General features: G+C 30.2%; 1 protein-coding gene and 1 non-coding gene across 2 annotated transcripts; one reads left to right on the forward strand and one right to left on the reverse strand.

The window, feature by feature from the left end:
• LOC109335122 lies at nt 14,075-15,973 on the reverse strand. Its single transcript, XM_019571196.1, has 2 exons — nt 15,821-15,973; nt 14,075-14,520 (listed from the first exon to the last, which is right to left on the reverse strand). Exons 1-2 carry the CDS (start codon nt 15,952-15,954, stop codon nt 14,301-14,303), a joined length of 354 nt encoding a protein of 117 aa, XP_019426741.1. The 5' UTR covers nt 15,955-15,973; the 3' UTR covers nt 14,075-14,300.
• Nucleotides 16,023-16,096, forward strand: TRNAI-AAU. The gene has a single exon. It is a non-coding gene; the product is annotated as a tRNA-Ile (tRNA).

Raw genomic sequence — 17,967 nt, forward strand, 5'->3', positions numbered from 1 at the left:
GATACCAGCTTGCTGATTCACTTCCTTCTTCCTCGATCTTCTTGAACAAGAACCACACAGAATCTTGCTCTTCCTAGCTCTTGATACCACTGTTAAAACCAGAACCAACAAACCAGTGCCAAACTCACAGCATTTGCATACACAATGCAATCATGGACAGCAACCAAAGGCAATGGAATTTAGGAAAGAAAGTGAACTTGAGTAGAAGAGAAGAAGATAGAATTAACAATGAATAACCTCTTGTATTGAATGAGCCTCACAAATCAATACAATGCACTCAACTCAATGTTTAGCAACTACTTTCTATTTATAGCAATTCACCAACCAACTTAACTACCAAAAGTTTCTAATAAAGGAAACTCAGCTAATTACATCATAAAAGGCTAGAATTATAACTTCTCTAATACTAGAAACAAGTTAATCCATTTTTTATGCAAAATCCGTTATACAAAAGGCTCAGATTCAAATTCCTGATTTATGATTGAACTAGTCGGACTGGTCAGTCCAAACCAAGTTTTATAAGGGTGCAATAGTGTGTATTAATTAATTCATTAATAAATCTAAAAGTATTCTTCAAGTGCTACATAAAGATTGTTCAGACCTAAAATTCAAATCATTTAAAATTGTGATAATAAAAAGGTTATATTAATAAACGCTCTAAAAATATTATTTATTGAATACGAACCATAATTCAACATTCAAAAATTAAGTATAGATAGTTCTCAAAATGTAAAAATATTTAATTTCAAAATAAAGTTACTTTCGTTACTCCTTAAACAATATTACTAATACAGTCATTAACATTAAAAAAAGTCACATATAGTGAGATGTGATTGAAGGATAATATAATAGTCTTGTGGTCCATTTATTAAATGATATTAAGAAGCCATAATAACTTCTCTGCACATATCAGAAGTGAACAAAAGCATCGTCACCTATGACATACCTTAAATTGGACCCACTCGTGTCACTCTATCATTGGCTTCCATTATCTGTCATGTATGCTTGATACACAACCATTTTCTAGCAAAATATTTTTTGATATAATTAAGAGTATGTTATCACTCTATAGATAAAAAATAATATATTTTGAGATATATGATTGTCTTTCTTAATAATTATGACTCATATGAATCAAATATTTGATCATTTGGTCTATCTGAAAATTCAGAACCCTTACGGTAGTAGATTAATAGCTTTGGTGGTGTATTGAAAGAAAACAAACTATCTAATTTGATTATTGTTGTTGCTTTACAATGTTACCTTAAAAAACAATAGTTAATGAAAATAATTGTATGGTAAATTGTAAAAGGTAGGAATATAGAAAATATCTCTACAATGTCAGAACTACATGTGAAAATAAGATTGTGACCTTGACACTTAGATGAAGAATCGGAGAATTTCAAATGTTCACCAGTTTGAGAAAACGATTTGCCAGCTCCTATTTACTATTTCTTCCCTAATAAGCTATGATGTGAAAACTATACTTTATTAACCATAAGTGGTAGAGCAACATGGTGTTGGTTGAAATGATACATGTTTAATTTTTCTTAAGCAATATATTGGGTTCGAATCTTGTAGATGGAAAAAATATTCGTTGGGAGAGTTAGTCTCACATACATATGGTTCTTCCTGACTTGGATAATATTGTCTCTACTGTAATAATATATGGAGAAACAAAAAAAACTATAAATGGTAGGTCACAAAAATTCTGGAATTTTTTTTACTCATTTATTCCAAATTTTATTGAAAGTAACTCTTTTAGTTCACGGATTAGTTATGTGTTGATTGTTTCATGGAAACTATTTCTACTACATGTAATACTCCATTTGTTTAAATTTATATTTCAATTTATTTGCTATTTTAGAAATTCACACGGATATATTTTCACTCTTTTTTTGCTTCTTCTTATTAGTATGAGATGAAATGAGAAGAGGTTAGTGATAATATTAACAAGCTTCTATTTGCTACCTTGAAAACTAGAAGCATATATGTTGAGTAAGCTTAGATTTTTAATTATTTTCATGTATATAATAAATATGAAAATGTCATATTTTTAAGTGTTTAATATTTATATAATGACAGTGCAAATATTTATACACTATTAAAATATGAGTATATCATCCACCATTTATTTGTATTATTTTTATTTAAGAATTAATTATGGTGATGTGAAGAAAAAATATGGTGCCTCACTATATAAGGCTTTTCATGGAAGGGAGTATATATATGTAATCTTATTCTTTGTCATTAATTATAGTCAGGTCGATGCTCACTCTATGTAATGGAAAATAAAAATAGAGATGCATATAAATACCAAGTGTAAAAGGAAATGTATGAGAAAGAAAAGTAAGATATTATTAATCTATCAATAATTATGACATTAAGCCATAGTCTAATTTTTTGTTAACTATTTAAGTGCTGTATACATAACCATGAAACATAGCTATTTGTTATTTTTCATGTAGCTTTGGTGCCACCGTACTATACCAAAAACAACAAACTATACTGAAAATGTCATGGATTTTGGTTTAATCAAAACCCATAAATGATAAGTGACTTAGGTAAATTACATTGAAAAATCACCCTAAAGTCAATTGAGAAGATTAAATTGTACACACCTAGCTATGGATTATTCCACCCACTTGCATTATATATGCCAAAGGAGGCAATTTTTGATCGAATTGGTAGGGTCCTATATTCTAAACTAGGAAAAGAAATCTATATTTATTTGATCACATTAAAATCCACCAATCCAACTATACTTTGCTAAATGTGCTGCATTTTTTGTGGCCTAAGTTAGAGCCCCAACTTTGCTTCTCTCTCATATGGTTTTTTGTTTAAAAGCTACAACGAAGTACCTTTCTTAACACGTGCTTCAATTTTAGAAAAGAAATTACCATAAAAAATATTGAGAACATATTACACTCAATATATATTAGAGTAATGTTAACCAAATATTGAGACATTTAATGTGGATTGTATAAGGATTGATTTAACTTAATTATTAATTTTGACTTTGAAACCAAAATATGTAATTGTATTAAATATTAGAAGGAGGAGTTTTGAAAACTAATAGATAGCATACGTGTATACAAATTAAGATGCTTGATTCTCCTTCAGTAAGGTATCAGGTTCGAATCTATTGGATAGAAAAAATATTCGTTGGGAGAGTTAGCCCCACATACCCATGGATGTTCCTAGCTAGGACATGATTGTCTTCAGTGCGAGGATACATGTGGTAAACCAAAAAAAATAAGATAACCCTCTAAGTGTTAATTATTGATGCAAAATAGTGTATTATGACTAAAATATATCCTAACAATTTATATTCATCATTATCACGATATACTTAATTTTTAAGCAAAAGATATATTGAAATGAGCACAAGGGTACTCTCGCTTAAGGCATATGCTACATTACACCACCATACTCACCAATTAAAAGGAGACATACACCACATTCACATAATATTTAATGCAATAAAGATAAGTAAGGAAAAAAATACAATTAATGATTTCCTGATAAATATTATGAAAACAAATATTAAAAGTGCTATCATGACTATTAAAGTGAGATGAGTGATGTATAAGAGTTTCAAGATGCCTCTTGATGAGAGAAAGATTGAAGTGAATAACACTTCTTTGATGAAAACAAGAATAAAGGAAGAATTTAAAAGCCTTTATTGATTAATGAATTGAATGATTACATGAGAGTTAACTAATCTTAGTTATACAAATAATAAGGTAAAAAACTTCCTAACTAACTCTTACAATGGAAAAATGCACATGATAATTAACTAGAATGGATTTGCTTGTGACCCAAGCAAGTTAAATGGGTTTGCTTGAGACCCAAGCAAGTTGGTGTTATATCACCCAAATTCTATCTGATGTCGCCACGGCCTTGGTGTGCCTTGTTGTCTCGGTCACCTTGGTCAAAGCCTTGGTGGCTTATGTCTCGGTAAGCTTGGGACAGGGCCTTGGTGCCCTTTGTCCCGACCAGCTTGGTGTCTATCTCAATGAGCTGGAATGAAATGCCTTGGTCAGTTGGCACAATGTCTTGAGCAATTAATGCATAATTCTCGGTCGGGATGGTTGAGCCTAGGCCATCTAGTGCAATTGATGCAGGATTCTCAATTAGGATGGTTGAACCTAGGCCATTTGGTGCATAATTGCCGATCATAATGGCGGAGCCTAAGCATGATGGCTTGATCATCCGACTAAGCTTGGTGCATGAATCTTGGCACAATGACTCAGTTAGCTAGCCTAATTTCTCCGGCCTTATTGTTTTCTTGGATTGAGCAATTCCATCTAATAGTATGTTCGATAAAACATACCTTATTCACTTTGTTAAGTTTATAAAGCTCTTTGGATAAAAACAACATTATTGTTTTTAAAAGCTAGCTTTAGAACATGTACATTAACCAGTTTTCCAAAAACTATAAAGTGTATTAGAAAATAATCAATAAGTGATATATCATTTTATGTTTTAATTTTTTTTCAAATTGATATTTTTTATCCCACGATTCCATCAATGTCAAATTAGATGTTATGTTAAATCAATTAACAAATTTTACTTTGTAAAAACCTCAAATGTAACAAGCTAGCTACATATAGTTATCAATTTTAAATTATAATCTGGTAATACTTCTTTTAGTTTGTTAACAATGTATTTTTTATGAAATTATCCTCCATTATTATGATTCATTCATTTTCTCTATTCACTGCATGTTAATTGATGAGTGTATTTGAGTACCACAATCAATGAACATAATACACTCTTACAAAAATGATCAAAATCAATCTTTTAAAAAAATTCCTATAAAAATGATTATATCTTTTTTCAGTATTATTAATAGTAATATATTATTTTATAAGTAAAAAATTAATTTCTTTTAAAATATATGATTATCCTTCTCAATAATTATTCCTCCAAAATTAAGTTATTAATTTTTTAACCATTCTATAGAGCGCAATTTTACGCAACCAAATTAATCAATAGGTTATTTCTTGTTAAAAATTGATTTTGTGGCAGCATAAAAACTAGTTTAAAATAGGGTCATTTCGAAATGTTTAGTCCACAGTCACCAATTCCCAAGGGTTCCTCAGGTGTATAAATGTACCCACATAAACGTGTCGTAATTTCATTGGCTACTGAGAACAGTACCAGGTGACACGAAGTAGATTGATGGAAATTGCCTTATCAAACACGTGTCGACTAAAGAGAGCAAGGAGCACAGGGTCATTGATTTTTCCTCGGTGAGTGTAATTAGGACGCGTGCCTTTAAAAGCAAAGGTAGAGTTTTATTGTACTATACTTACTCATTTTGATAAGGAACTAATCATTTTTAGATATATGATCGTTCCTCCAATCAGTATCGTTCCAAAGAATTGAACTACTCACCTTTCGGTTATTCTTAAGATCTAACCAAATATTAAAAGAAAGAAAGAGATATTGTATAACAATGTGGGACATAAAAACTGGGTAGATTCCACCACTGACAACCTTCAATCATCATCCGAACAGTTGTAAATAATTTATCTACTTTTACTCTCTTTTTTTATTAAGGAAAATGATTTATACTCATTCAAATTATATTAAATCATAAGAAAAGATAAAGCTATGTGTTATAACATAATACTTCACTAACAAATTGTCAACCTAATGTATAATATTCCACTAGATGCACTAAAATTAAAATGTCAAAAGTTTGATTCTTTGAAAAGGTAGTGATGCTCCCAAAATGAATTAATTCATTAACTATAAGATAAAATCATACAATTAACAGTACCAAAAAGTAATAATTTATTTACATAGTGATTAAATGTTATTCTTTTTCTTTATTGATTGGTATATGACAAAATAAAATAAAAGTTTATGAAACTTTATCTTAAAGTCCTCTTACCAAATCAAAGAGGACAAGTATTTATTGCCAAATTTACTTGTATCTTCTTTTATGCTTAAGCATTCCCAAATTCTGAAATGAATGGATTTATCTGTACTTTTATTTACATTTCCCAAATTCTGAAATGATGGAAATGGATGGACATTAAAACCAACCTATTCTCTATTTCTTAAAGATGAATGTTAAGGACTATGTAGCTTAAGAAATATCGGGTAAAAATTTATTGTGTTTGGACTAAATATCTCTATATTATTTCTTAAAACTAATAAGAATTTGTACTTAACAATTTTCATTCAATTGTACTGTTGTATTGAGCGTTATTAAATATAAGGCCAAAAGAAATTAACAACGCTCGATGAAACAAAAGTATTCAACGTGATAGATGAATATACATTTAATAACATTTGTTTCAGTGGATGTTGTTAAATGTATGACTCAAAAATTTAATAGCGCTCTCAAACAAATGTCGTTAAAAGTCACACATTTAACAACACTTGCTTCAGCGAACATTGTTAAAAGTCATACATGCACACATTCAATAGTGTTTGTTGCAATGAGTGCGGTTAAAAGTGACACGTTCAACAATGCTTACTTCAATGAGCGCTGCTACAAGTCATACATTTAACAATGTTTGCTTCAACAAACATTGTTAAAAGCCATACATTCACACATTCAATAGTATTTCTTTTAGTGAGCGATGTTAAAAGTTACACATTCAACAACGTTTGCTTTAGCGGACGTTGTTACAAGTCATACACTCACATATTCAACAAGGCTTGTTTCAGTGAGCTCAGATAAAAAAGTCATACCTTCACACATTCAACAACGCTTGCTTCAACGATAGTCATTAAAAGTCATATATTCACGCATTTAATAATGTTTGTTTAAACGAACATTGTTAAAAGTCGTACATTCAATAATGTTAGTTTTAATGAGCATTATTAAAAGTCATACGTTCAACTATGCTTATTTCAGCGAGCATTAAATCATACATTCAACAACGCTTGTTTTAGTAAGCACAAATATTTTCAATTTAAAAACAAAACTTCCCTTCTTTCTTTTTTATTTCTGATTTCTCTCTTCAAGTCTTAGTTTTAGTGAGCACTATTAAAAGTCATACGTTCAACAATACTTATTTCAGCGAGCATTAAATCATACATTCAACAACGCTTGTTTTAGTAAGCACAAATATTTACAATTTAAAAACAAAACCTCCCTTCTTTCTTTTTTGTTTCCGATTTCTCTCTTTAAGTCAATTATCATTTTTGGTTTATCTCTTCAAATATAAGCTAAAAGTCTTATTTTACTTCATTTATTTCTCTGTCATTTACTTTCCTGCTTGTATTTCTATCCATCTTAACTGCTTATTTTCTGCTTTTAATTCTATCTATCTTGACTGCTTAAATAAAAGAAAGATGTTAAAACATCGATTTTTATGGAACAAATGAATTTATATTATTTTCTGCTTTTAATTTTAACATTTTGTGTATAGCCTTCTCTTTTACATAATTTCCATAATATGAATTCGATATGTGGTGTGACTTCATTTTATCTTAAATTAAAAAGGACTTAAATATGTTTTTTATCTCTTTATCTATAGATCACATTGTATTTTTTTGAAGTATTTACTCTACATTTTGAACAAGAGTTGAATTTGGTTCTATTACATGAAGAGACTAAATACTTAAGAAAAGAAAACAAATATGCATGGACTAAATTATCACACCCCATAATGTAGTGACAAATTTTTTTTGATTTTAGTTCGTGTTTTTCTTTAATTAGTTTTAGTCCATTCATTGTAGCATTTTTCATAAAATTTAACAATGATGATCAACTCAAAAAAACATAAGAACTAAAATCTCTTTAATCTATAAATGTATAGACCAAAAACATATTTAAATAGTTAAATTAAGACATCTTAAATCATCTTGTAGATGAGTTAACATTACATGAAGCCTTTAAGAGACAATATCATTATATGTGAGTGATTTGTCGGAGTGAAGAAGGTTGAGAATTTAATCTTATTCACAATAAATATTAACATACTAACTTTTGCTGACTAAAAAAAGTATATTATTATATTTTTGGTAGAGTGTTGAATAATAAAACAACACAACAACTAAGATTTGTTGAACTAGATTCCCATGGCATCAACAAAGCAAGATGGTTCTGAACTCAACGTAAAACTATTGAAACCAGTTGCTCCTTGTTTAGCTAGACAACCAGTTCAAGCATTTCCTTCTCTAAGGGCATGGAACATGTTTACTTCCCAATCAGTGACAATATAAGTAGCATAACATAGCACAATTATTCAGTCAGAGCATCACATTTTTGTTGGGTACAATCTTAACTTTATGTTTTGTCTAGCACAATACATTTTTATTTTTCCTTGATCATGATTTTGTTTAGTACCTAAATCAAATTTAGAAATCAAGCAAAGGACATTTCTTTTTTATGTTGTTTTGTCCATATATTTTTAAGGGAAATGTGTTAACCCTAACCCGGGTTTTTCCTCAACCCTAACCCTAACCTCTACTCCCACTACCTTGCCCTATCACCAAGACATGATCCAACATAACCACCATTCTACATTCCAAAGCATTCTCTTCCAATTGTGTCCTAATTGTTACCATTAGTGACAACAAGAACCATGACCATGACAACCCCACAACAAACATTGATAAAAATGACAACATTGGTGTTCCAATATGCATATGAATGCATGTCTCTATCTTCACTCCATGCCCATTTGAATATCACCATACCTAGATCAACCCTCTAATGATGTTGGTGAGGGATGAGGTGGGTGATGATGATTGTTGGGTTTTGCCATCTAGGGTGGCTTTGAGCTAAGATATATTTAGGTTTTGGATAAAGAATGAGTGGATTGAATTTGGGAATGAAGATGAAGCAAGGCATGAATTTTCAAAATTTTTAGTATTTGACAAATATTTTTTTCTATTCCTTTACTTGAGCAAACAAGAAGGGAGAATGTATTTCTAGGAGTTTGAAATTAGACACTCACACTTTTATGTTTCCCGTTATACTAACTCTTGTCCATATTTAGGAGTGACAATATAACTCATGGAAAAAAACATATCCCAATAATAAAATTTGTCAAAATTTATTTGTTACAAAAATACTAGAATTAAATATAGGCCGATTAATTATATATTAATAATTGAGTGTCAATTTAATCATCATAAATAATAACATATATATTTTAAATATTTTATTAAACTAGAATACCTCCTAGTCTTCTCATACATATTATGAACCAATGAGAGAAAACTAATGATGCATTCTTCTATTGAGATGCTTATCCTTATCCCCATCAACTTTGCTAGTTTCTGTCTTGGCATAGCACCACTACTTGAGAATCAATAAGGACTCACCATAATTTTCTAGTGAAGGAATAGCATCTCCTCCTCATTTGGCCCAACAAACTACTACAAAGGTCACTTCACTAGGTCCACAACTCAAACTTTTCAAATAAGTTTAACCAAATACAACCATCTAGGTTCATAGAATAGAATATAATTATACCACATGTGATGTCACTCCTAACATAGGTTTTCCTAACATAGGTTTCCACATTCATGGTGCTACATGGTAATTTCATAACACATGGAGTGTGGAGTGTGGCTTTATTCTAGGCATATAGGACAAATAATTATTATTCTTCCATTTTAATGACAAGTGGTTGAGTCCCATGTGCCATATCTTAACCCAAATTATACCCATCTTATTTTGTTCATGTTTAACGAAAAGATCATTTGAATTTTGAACTCTTAACTTAAAATTAACCTTTGTCTTACTATAATTTATATGGTATTGTCCATGAACGGAACTTGTAGGAAGAGTTGTTTGTATCTTTTTGACTAATCTTCTCTTCTTAGTTAGGAGGACATGAATAGGCAATATGTACCATCCAAAACACCCAATTATATGTTATATGATAAATCATGGTTGATGTGATGCAATATTGCATGTGTATTAGTTGGTTTACATCATTAAGATTTGTATTAATCTTTTTTTCTTCTCATTTTGGCATCAAAGGTCTTCATTGAACAAAAAGTTGTTGTCCTAAGTCATCTTTCAAATTATATAAAGTAAAAATAGAAAACTAATAAAAAATTAAATTTTTTAATTAACACGACATGTTTTTAATTATGCATAATAAAATTTGGTATATGGTTTCAGATAGCAGATAATTATTACATGCGTATGTGACCTGAGAAATATATCAATAGGAGGTTTTGGCTGAGATCATTTGTCTAAACAGAAAAATACTTTCTCTCATGGCAAAAGTGAGTCTACTAAGAAAGTTTTTTAAACATAAGTATACTTAAGAAACATAGTTATCAACTAATTGTGTTCTGTTGTATATATAAAAAAAATTGTGTTTTGCAGTTAATTACTTACTATTTTTAGTTATATATCTTTTTGAAAATTGTAGATGACTTCATTTTATAACTATTTTATCGTTTTATTTGAACTTTCTCTTATAGTAGCACAGCACCTTGGAAATACGATATAATTGGATATTATTTTAGCACTGAAGAAAAATTAGGCATTAACTTTGAAGAATAAGAATCATTTAAACTTTAACTTTAAAGTGAATTCTATAAGCAAGTAAGTTGTCATGAATATGATAATTTGCAAAAATATCATAACATACTAAAAGGTTTTAAGAGGATACATTCTTATTTCCCCATCTCATAAGTGAAAGATAGAGACAAATCAAAATTCTTCAACTTTTTCAATTTTCATGCATTGGAAGACTGCCATACGTTTAAAAAAGCTATAGTTGAAAGAAAATTTAGGGGATAATATCTTCTATCCCAAAAAATATAATTTCATGTGCAAATACTTGTGATTGGTCAAAAAATACTTACTTATTAAAATTTTAACTTAAATACAAGTAAGTGATATATGAAGTGGTATATTTTTTAGACCAAAAATGCGGTCCCGAAAATTGAGCTAATCTAGTTAAATCTCTTTGATTTAAGTTCCTCATGTTGTCCTTTAATTCCGTTATTCTCGTGAGTTATTTCATGGCCACGAGTGATTAAATTCTTTGTCTCTATGATTAGGAGATTAACTCATAAATGAGAATGTTACATGTTCATATTCTAACTTATAGTTAATTGATGATGTTTTTGTTTCTTTTTTGGTGTAACTCCTTTAGTTATTTGATGAAATAAGTATTTTTTGTCTTAACCAAATGAATTCTTCATTTTATGAGTAAATCAACTTATTCTTTTCAGAATACATCATTCTTACTCGCATCAAATGTCTCCCTAGTGATTGAACTTGATATTTTAGCCTTGTATAATACTCGAAGATCCGATACCATATTACACCACTATTTTACTAGACCAACTTTTTCTTTCTATATTATTATTTCTTGATTCAATTGTATGTAATATGTTATTTCTAGTATGCACTCTTGGTATTTTAGAAAGTTTATCATAGGAATTGGTTGATTGAATTCTCACAAATCAATGTTTGGCTCACAATTTTATTCAATTCATTGATTTTACTCCATTTTCACAATTTAGTTGAATAAATGGACATTGATGGAAAAAAGGAAAATAAAACCAGTAATAACTTATAACTCCCTTTGTTTCCATATTTAACTTATTTCAATTTTAATTCTCATTTAAATTGTTAGTGTAAAAATGATCCTCATACCGACATAGTACAACAATTATACCAGTAAAAAACAGATCATATCGGTCGATTCTCATTTAAATCATATTGGTCATACAAGACAATTTTATTTAAATTGTATCAATTATACCAACCGATTTTCATTTAAAGTTACAAAATTTGTATAAAAATGACTTAATTTTTACCAAAATATTATTGCGGAAAACCATACATACAACCATTACCTTTGTTAATACTTCAAAATCTTAATTAACTCAAACTTTTTTATATTTTTACAATTTTAATCTAAATTTAAAAACATTAGTTAAATTCATGATGCTTGCTAGTTAAATAAAAAAATTTCAAAAAATTAAAAGAAATTATAAATGTGTGAGCCTTTCTATCTTCATCAATGTTACCCCACACATAATAAACTTGTATGTGATGCACATCTGCATTTCCTAGAGAAACCTATGTTGCATTAGGAAAGATGGGAAGGTAACAAAATGAATTGTGGCAGAGTTAATCTAATGTATGCACTTAAGAGTTTTTTATACTTTTATTATATCATTCATCATTTATTTTTCAATCATTATTAACTCTTAAAAAAAAATAATACAAATGAATAATGGATAATAAACTGACAATATAAATCTTTATATGATTAGTGTATAAATATTGCACCATTGTAGTATTAGGGGTTGGGATGTTTATCACATGGATGTATCTCATTCACAAATACTGAAAAAGAAAATTTCTCACTTCAGTCACCCAATATTGTGAACCCGAACCTGGCGTCAAACCAGAAAAGGTTTCGTATTAGATTTAACCGGTTTGAACGATTAAACTGTCCGGTTGAACCGATTGATTTCATATATAGTTTATCATTTTTATCTATAAATATATAATTATATATAAATACAAAATTTTATATAATTAATAATTATATATAATCATATTGAAATAACATATTTCCTTTTTTTTTGGACCGGAGTAAAACAAAACATTAGAGTAGTGTTTTATTTTTTTAAAATCTTAAGTGAAACGTCCGATTCACTTCTCGGGTTATTGCGGTCCAATCGGGTTTATCATGGTCGGGCCAGAATTTTTCCGATTCAAACCGGCCCAACCCCTCACTCGGCTAAGACTACAAACCAGAGTCGTTTTCAAGTCCGATCAGCGGTCAAACCGGTCAGACTGCCCTATCTAGTTATCACAAAACTGCTTTTACCATGTTGCCTTTTAAATGCTTCAGAATCTCACCAAATGAGGGGTTTTCACATTGCACACCCTTGCATCAATGCATGTGTGATACTATGTTCAACATTTAAGAAAAACTCAATATATTGTCATTTTCTTAGACGTAAATATTTAATCTGTAATACCCCTTTTGGCAAGAAAGTTTAATGTTTATTTTATATTAAAGTTAGCTTCCAAAAATAGCATTCCTACCTTGCTGATAAACTTCCATTTGAGTCCATATATTGAACTTCCATTAGAGTCTAGTGCAAACCTTTTATGTAGTTCTACTTGAATTGTCATAAAGCCTTTCCTTTCAAACTTTCTCTGCATGGTTAGACTAAATAAGAAAAGGTAGGTCCAAGTCTTTCATCCAAAAATTTGGCAATACCTTTGCAAGAGATTGCATAATAGGCTGAAATTGGTTTAAAAGGGCAACTTAGTGCACCAAGCTCACACCTAGTGGATACTTAGAATGATAGATATACGCAATCTTATCCTACAAGCAAAGACTGTTTCTAGGATTTAAACTCGTAACATCTAGGATTTAAACAGACTCACCCTATAATATTTGTGATATCGAGTTGTGAACTTGTCTATAGTCTTAGATTACTACATTATTATTTAATTTTATGTAAGAACTTGTACCCTGAATCTCACTTTTTCTATAATCCAAAAGTCCATATGAAAATAATCTAGAAATGCAGGGGTCAGGTAACCATAATTTATTCATTTTCTACATATGCAACCTTAAATTTTTAAGGGTCCGTTTGCGAGTTGAGTTTTGGAGGAGAAAGAAGGGAAATGAAAGGCTTTAGAGTCATCTCACAAGTGTATTTCATGGCTCTCAAATCTTCCATTTCTTCCTTCCCCTCAAAATTCAACCCGCAATTAGATCCTATGGAGAAACTCACTCATCTACTCAAATTCTGAAAGCCATTTTGAGTTATGTTATACCTAACCACTACCCAAAGTCTGAAAGTTAGCCTCACAACAATGGGGATACCATGGTCAAACACCAAAAAACTTATCTATGCACTATGGAACTTATCTCTTAATCATTCTACTACCATATCAACTTTTTCTATACAAATTCACATGCAAATATGCAATCGAATAAAACTTTTTCTATTACTTAAAAGTGTAATCCATAAAGCATGTATTCTCTATTTGTTATAATGGTCCAATGATAGAACAAAGGCATATTTCCTAGAAAGTAATAACAAAGACCTAATGGTATGAAAGAACTAATATGGAAAGAATAGGGTCCAAAACTTATCAATTAAAACCGAAAATGAAATTTATAAGTAAACAACCAATAGACAAGTCATACCAGGAATCCTGGCAAACAACTGTATTCTGAATATATTGGTCGTTTCAAGTTTCAACAAGGCATAAAGCGAATTTGGTCGAGATGCAGAAGATAAACTGCTGTTACATATCGATGATAGTTTATAATCATAACATAACAGGGCGAGAATACTCATGTATATCACATTGGTTATACTTTAGAACATTCAGGGCATGAAAAGTAACCTTTGGCTTGACATTTTATACAAGCTATCTGCTTCACCTTTGATTCACGATTACCAAGCGATTCATACAAATCATCTGCGAGGTTGATGCCGAATATTCCCCCTTCTTTTACTGACCCGGTTCCTTTGCATCTAGAGCAAGCCAATCTCCTTAGATTGCCACATTTCTTGCACATCCCCAACGAGCTGCAAGTAAAGGGTTGTAGCATATATTCAAAACTCAAGAATAGATTAAAAAAATAAAACAATGTCTATAGCAGAACTTGGTTAAAGTTTTGTGCTTACCATAGTTCTACATAATCTACTCAATTATATTTATCTTAATAGCACAAATTCTTATTCCTCAGCTACAACCACTTTATGGTTTCATTAAGTTGAGCGAGGAAAAGGAAGAATAATTACTATAAATAAATTGATAGTTCTGGCAAAGGTACAAGATTTTTTATTTATTTGGATAAAAAAGATTGCACCGAAAACGCTCCAGGTTCAATCAGTGATGTTTACAAGTTACAAAAGTCTCATTCATGCATGCAGCTAATACAACCCTTTTCAGATTAGCCTGAAAGAGTGACTTTAAATTAGGAAAGATGGAGATATATGTATTGAATTGTTTTGATGCTAACAATTGCAGGATAGCAGGAATTGATTAACACATATTGACAACCACGAAAGAGTCAAGTTTTCCACTTTAAGGGCTCATTTGGTGGCCAGAATAGAATAAGAACACGACAGAATGTGATACGATGGCATTGATGTGGTGGTGATGACAATGCTGTTCAAGCGTGACGGTTTAAGGGGAAAAACTGTACTATCCTATCTTGCTCATTTCTAACTCAACATCCTGACACTACACCAACAAGATAGGATAAGGCAACAGGACAGCCTTGTCTCATTCTGTTGACTCACCAAACTCTCGGTTGTAACATGATACGATAATCTAACCTTGTCACCCGACGAGTCTGAGGGTTTGTTTGCAAATTGAGTTTTGAAGGATATGGAAGAGAAAGGAAAGGCTACAAAACCATCTTGCAAGTATATTTCATGGCTTTCGAGTCTTCTCATTCCCTCCAAAAACCAACTGACGAACCGACCCTAAGGTCCAACAATAATCCTTTAGAAATGGAAATCTAATTTAATAAGCAGGTTTGGAGCCAATTGTTTGTTTCCTAGATTTGATTATATGAAAAATGTCAAAGGTAATTCATAGACCAAAGATTAAACAATTGAACTAAGTGAAGAATGAAGTTCATGGGTATCAAAATTCTATGACAATGACTAACAATAGTATTAAAAAAACATGCAATCTTATAATATTAACATGAATTAAGTACAAAAAAAGCAACTTTAATATAGCATTTGAGACAATATGAAACATGGGTCATTGAAAATATTTAAAAAGAAAATACATAGTAGCTCACATAATCTACAAGTCCTTCTTGGTGCAAACACTTCAAAATTAAGAAGAAAAGGAGAAAGAAAAATGAACCTGCGCTGAGAAGAAGAGAATAAAGCATCGATTTTTGGGGCAGCAAAAGTGGCACAAAGGAGAAGAGTGCCAACTCCTAAACCTGCTACTTCACTCGCTGTGATATTATCCATTCCTTCTGTCTCTACTTTCATGGTTCTTCTATTTCTTAAGAAATCATAATCTCTAAACATAATGGTATTGGAAACATAAAAATGTATATGGCCCATTAGCTCAGTTGGTTAGAGCGTCGTGCTAATAACGCGAAGGTCGCAGGTTCGAGACCTGCATGGGCCATTTTTATTATTTTACATTTTGTCACATTTTATTTTATCTCTTATTATTATGGGCTTATACAACATGGGTAATCTTGTGAACTATAATCTGATCTACTAAACAATAATTTTTTCTTATATAAACATTGTTATTTGAGCAATGTAAAATATCGCTCAAATTAGAAATTAATCTAAACCCTTTATCTTATGGACCACCAAGTTAGGTTCGTGTGTGTATTCTTTTAGGCTTTAAACCCAATTCTTAAATATCTTCTTCAATGACCCATTTATACTATACAGCTTGCACTGCATATGGACTTGGGTTTATTCCTATATCACTCATTCGTAAATACCCACTCCCTTCTCCCATCTACTTTTATATTATTATGAATTATAAATTACACCTTTTATAAATAAATATAATTATATATAAAATAAATTACTTTCATATAATATTATCTAATAAATGAGAATACACTAGAGTTAAATTGTGGAAATAAGTATGGGAACCACATGACTTTTGTATAAATTTAGCTAGATACACATTATCCACATTGTAAGTAAATGTGGGAGAGCATATCATACCACGAGTTACAAATTTTAAATATTTTGAGTCAATCAAATAAAACGATGAGAAAATATAGATAGATGTAGACCATATGACTCAAGTGAAGTGAATGAAAAGGAGAAGTGTTTCAAGTATTATATATGATAAAAATTAAGAACTTGAGCTTAAGAGAATATTACCAAATATAAAACATGCAATCGTTATGAGCTTTGAGTCATAGGTAAATTCCAACAAAAACAAGAAAATAAACTAACTGTAGCATAAAATGAGAATGTTATGTTACAAGAGTAGACAAACTAGACAAAATAAAATTAGAGAGAAAGTTGAAATAACTTCTATTGTAAAAAAAGATTGAATATTCCTATAAGTTGTTTGGGCTTGTGTGGAGAAGACAAATATAAGTCTCAATAAAAAAGAATATCATATCGAAATTACTCCAATTTTAAAATTTTATTATTTTATCGATGAATATGAATTCTGATATAGCGCTATAACACTGGTGGATCTATGTACTTGACTTCCCTTTAAGACGTTCAATGGAAGTATCCAACTTCAACAATTTGCATGGATGATATGAACTGAAGTAACATAATAGAGTTAAAAAAAAGTTGAAAGTAATGACTTTGTTGAGATCAAATAAAAGGCACAAGCATTGCAAGTTGTTAGAAATTAATATATAAAAATCAATACATAAAATGAAATATGTTTGCTTTTCAAATTGTTGAGAAATATATTCATGTATATGTCACCATGACAACTAAAAATACCTCAAACTCAATAAGTCTCCCTCATTGTTTAACTATATGATGCTGATCAATCATACATTAAGATAGACACCATTTTGCTACTCTCATGTTTTGATGTATCAATGGGCTACAAGAAAAGAAAAGGAATAATTTAATTAATGTCAAAGTTATCATAAAAAAGAAGAAGATAATCTCAAAAAATGTATATCCATTTTAGTATTTCACTCCAACACTATTTGCTGGCAATGGCCACTTATTTGGCTACCCATGACCCGACAAAGAGGCCTTGTTAGTTTTTTAATATAAAAAATCAATAGTGGGAATCAACTTTTTGTGACTTCAATCAATAATTAGTTTAATCATGTCTTTTTTCTCTTTTCTTCTTTTTCTCTTTTCTAATTTTCTATTTCATGAAAAGGGGTTCAATCAATTTCCAAGGAATTAGTTAATTAATTAATTACAGTCTTACATTGATGTACATATGTTAGCTAATTTAGATTTGCCTTCATATTGAAACAAACTCTATCAAGGCACAACTATAGCATAATTGTGAAACTCAAGTGAATTATCACTTTTTTT

Source organism: Lupinus angustifolius, chromosome LG20 (assembly GCF_001865875.1).
Source record: "Lupinus angustifolius cultivar Tanjil chromosome LG20, LupAngTanjil_v1.0, whole genome shotgun sequence".
NCBI classification, from domain to species: Eukaryota; Viridiplantae; Streptophyta; class Magnoliopsida; order Fabales; family Fabaceae; genus Lupinus; species Lupinus angustifolius.

Bases quoted from the DNA above. Each gene is read 5' to 3' on its own strand.
- LOC109335122 (XM_019571196.1), bottom strand. From the start codon at position 15,954: ATGAAAGTAGAGACAGAAGGAATGGATAATATCACAGCGAGTGAAGTA. The intron at 14,521-15,820 runs GTTCATTTTTCT...CTTTACTTGCAG, and splicing joins TTCTCTTCTTCTCAGCGCAG to CTCGTTGGGGATGTGCAAGA.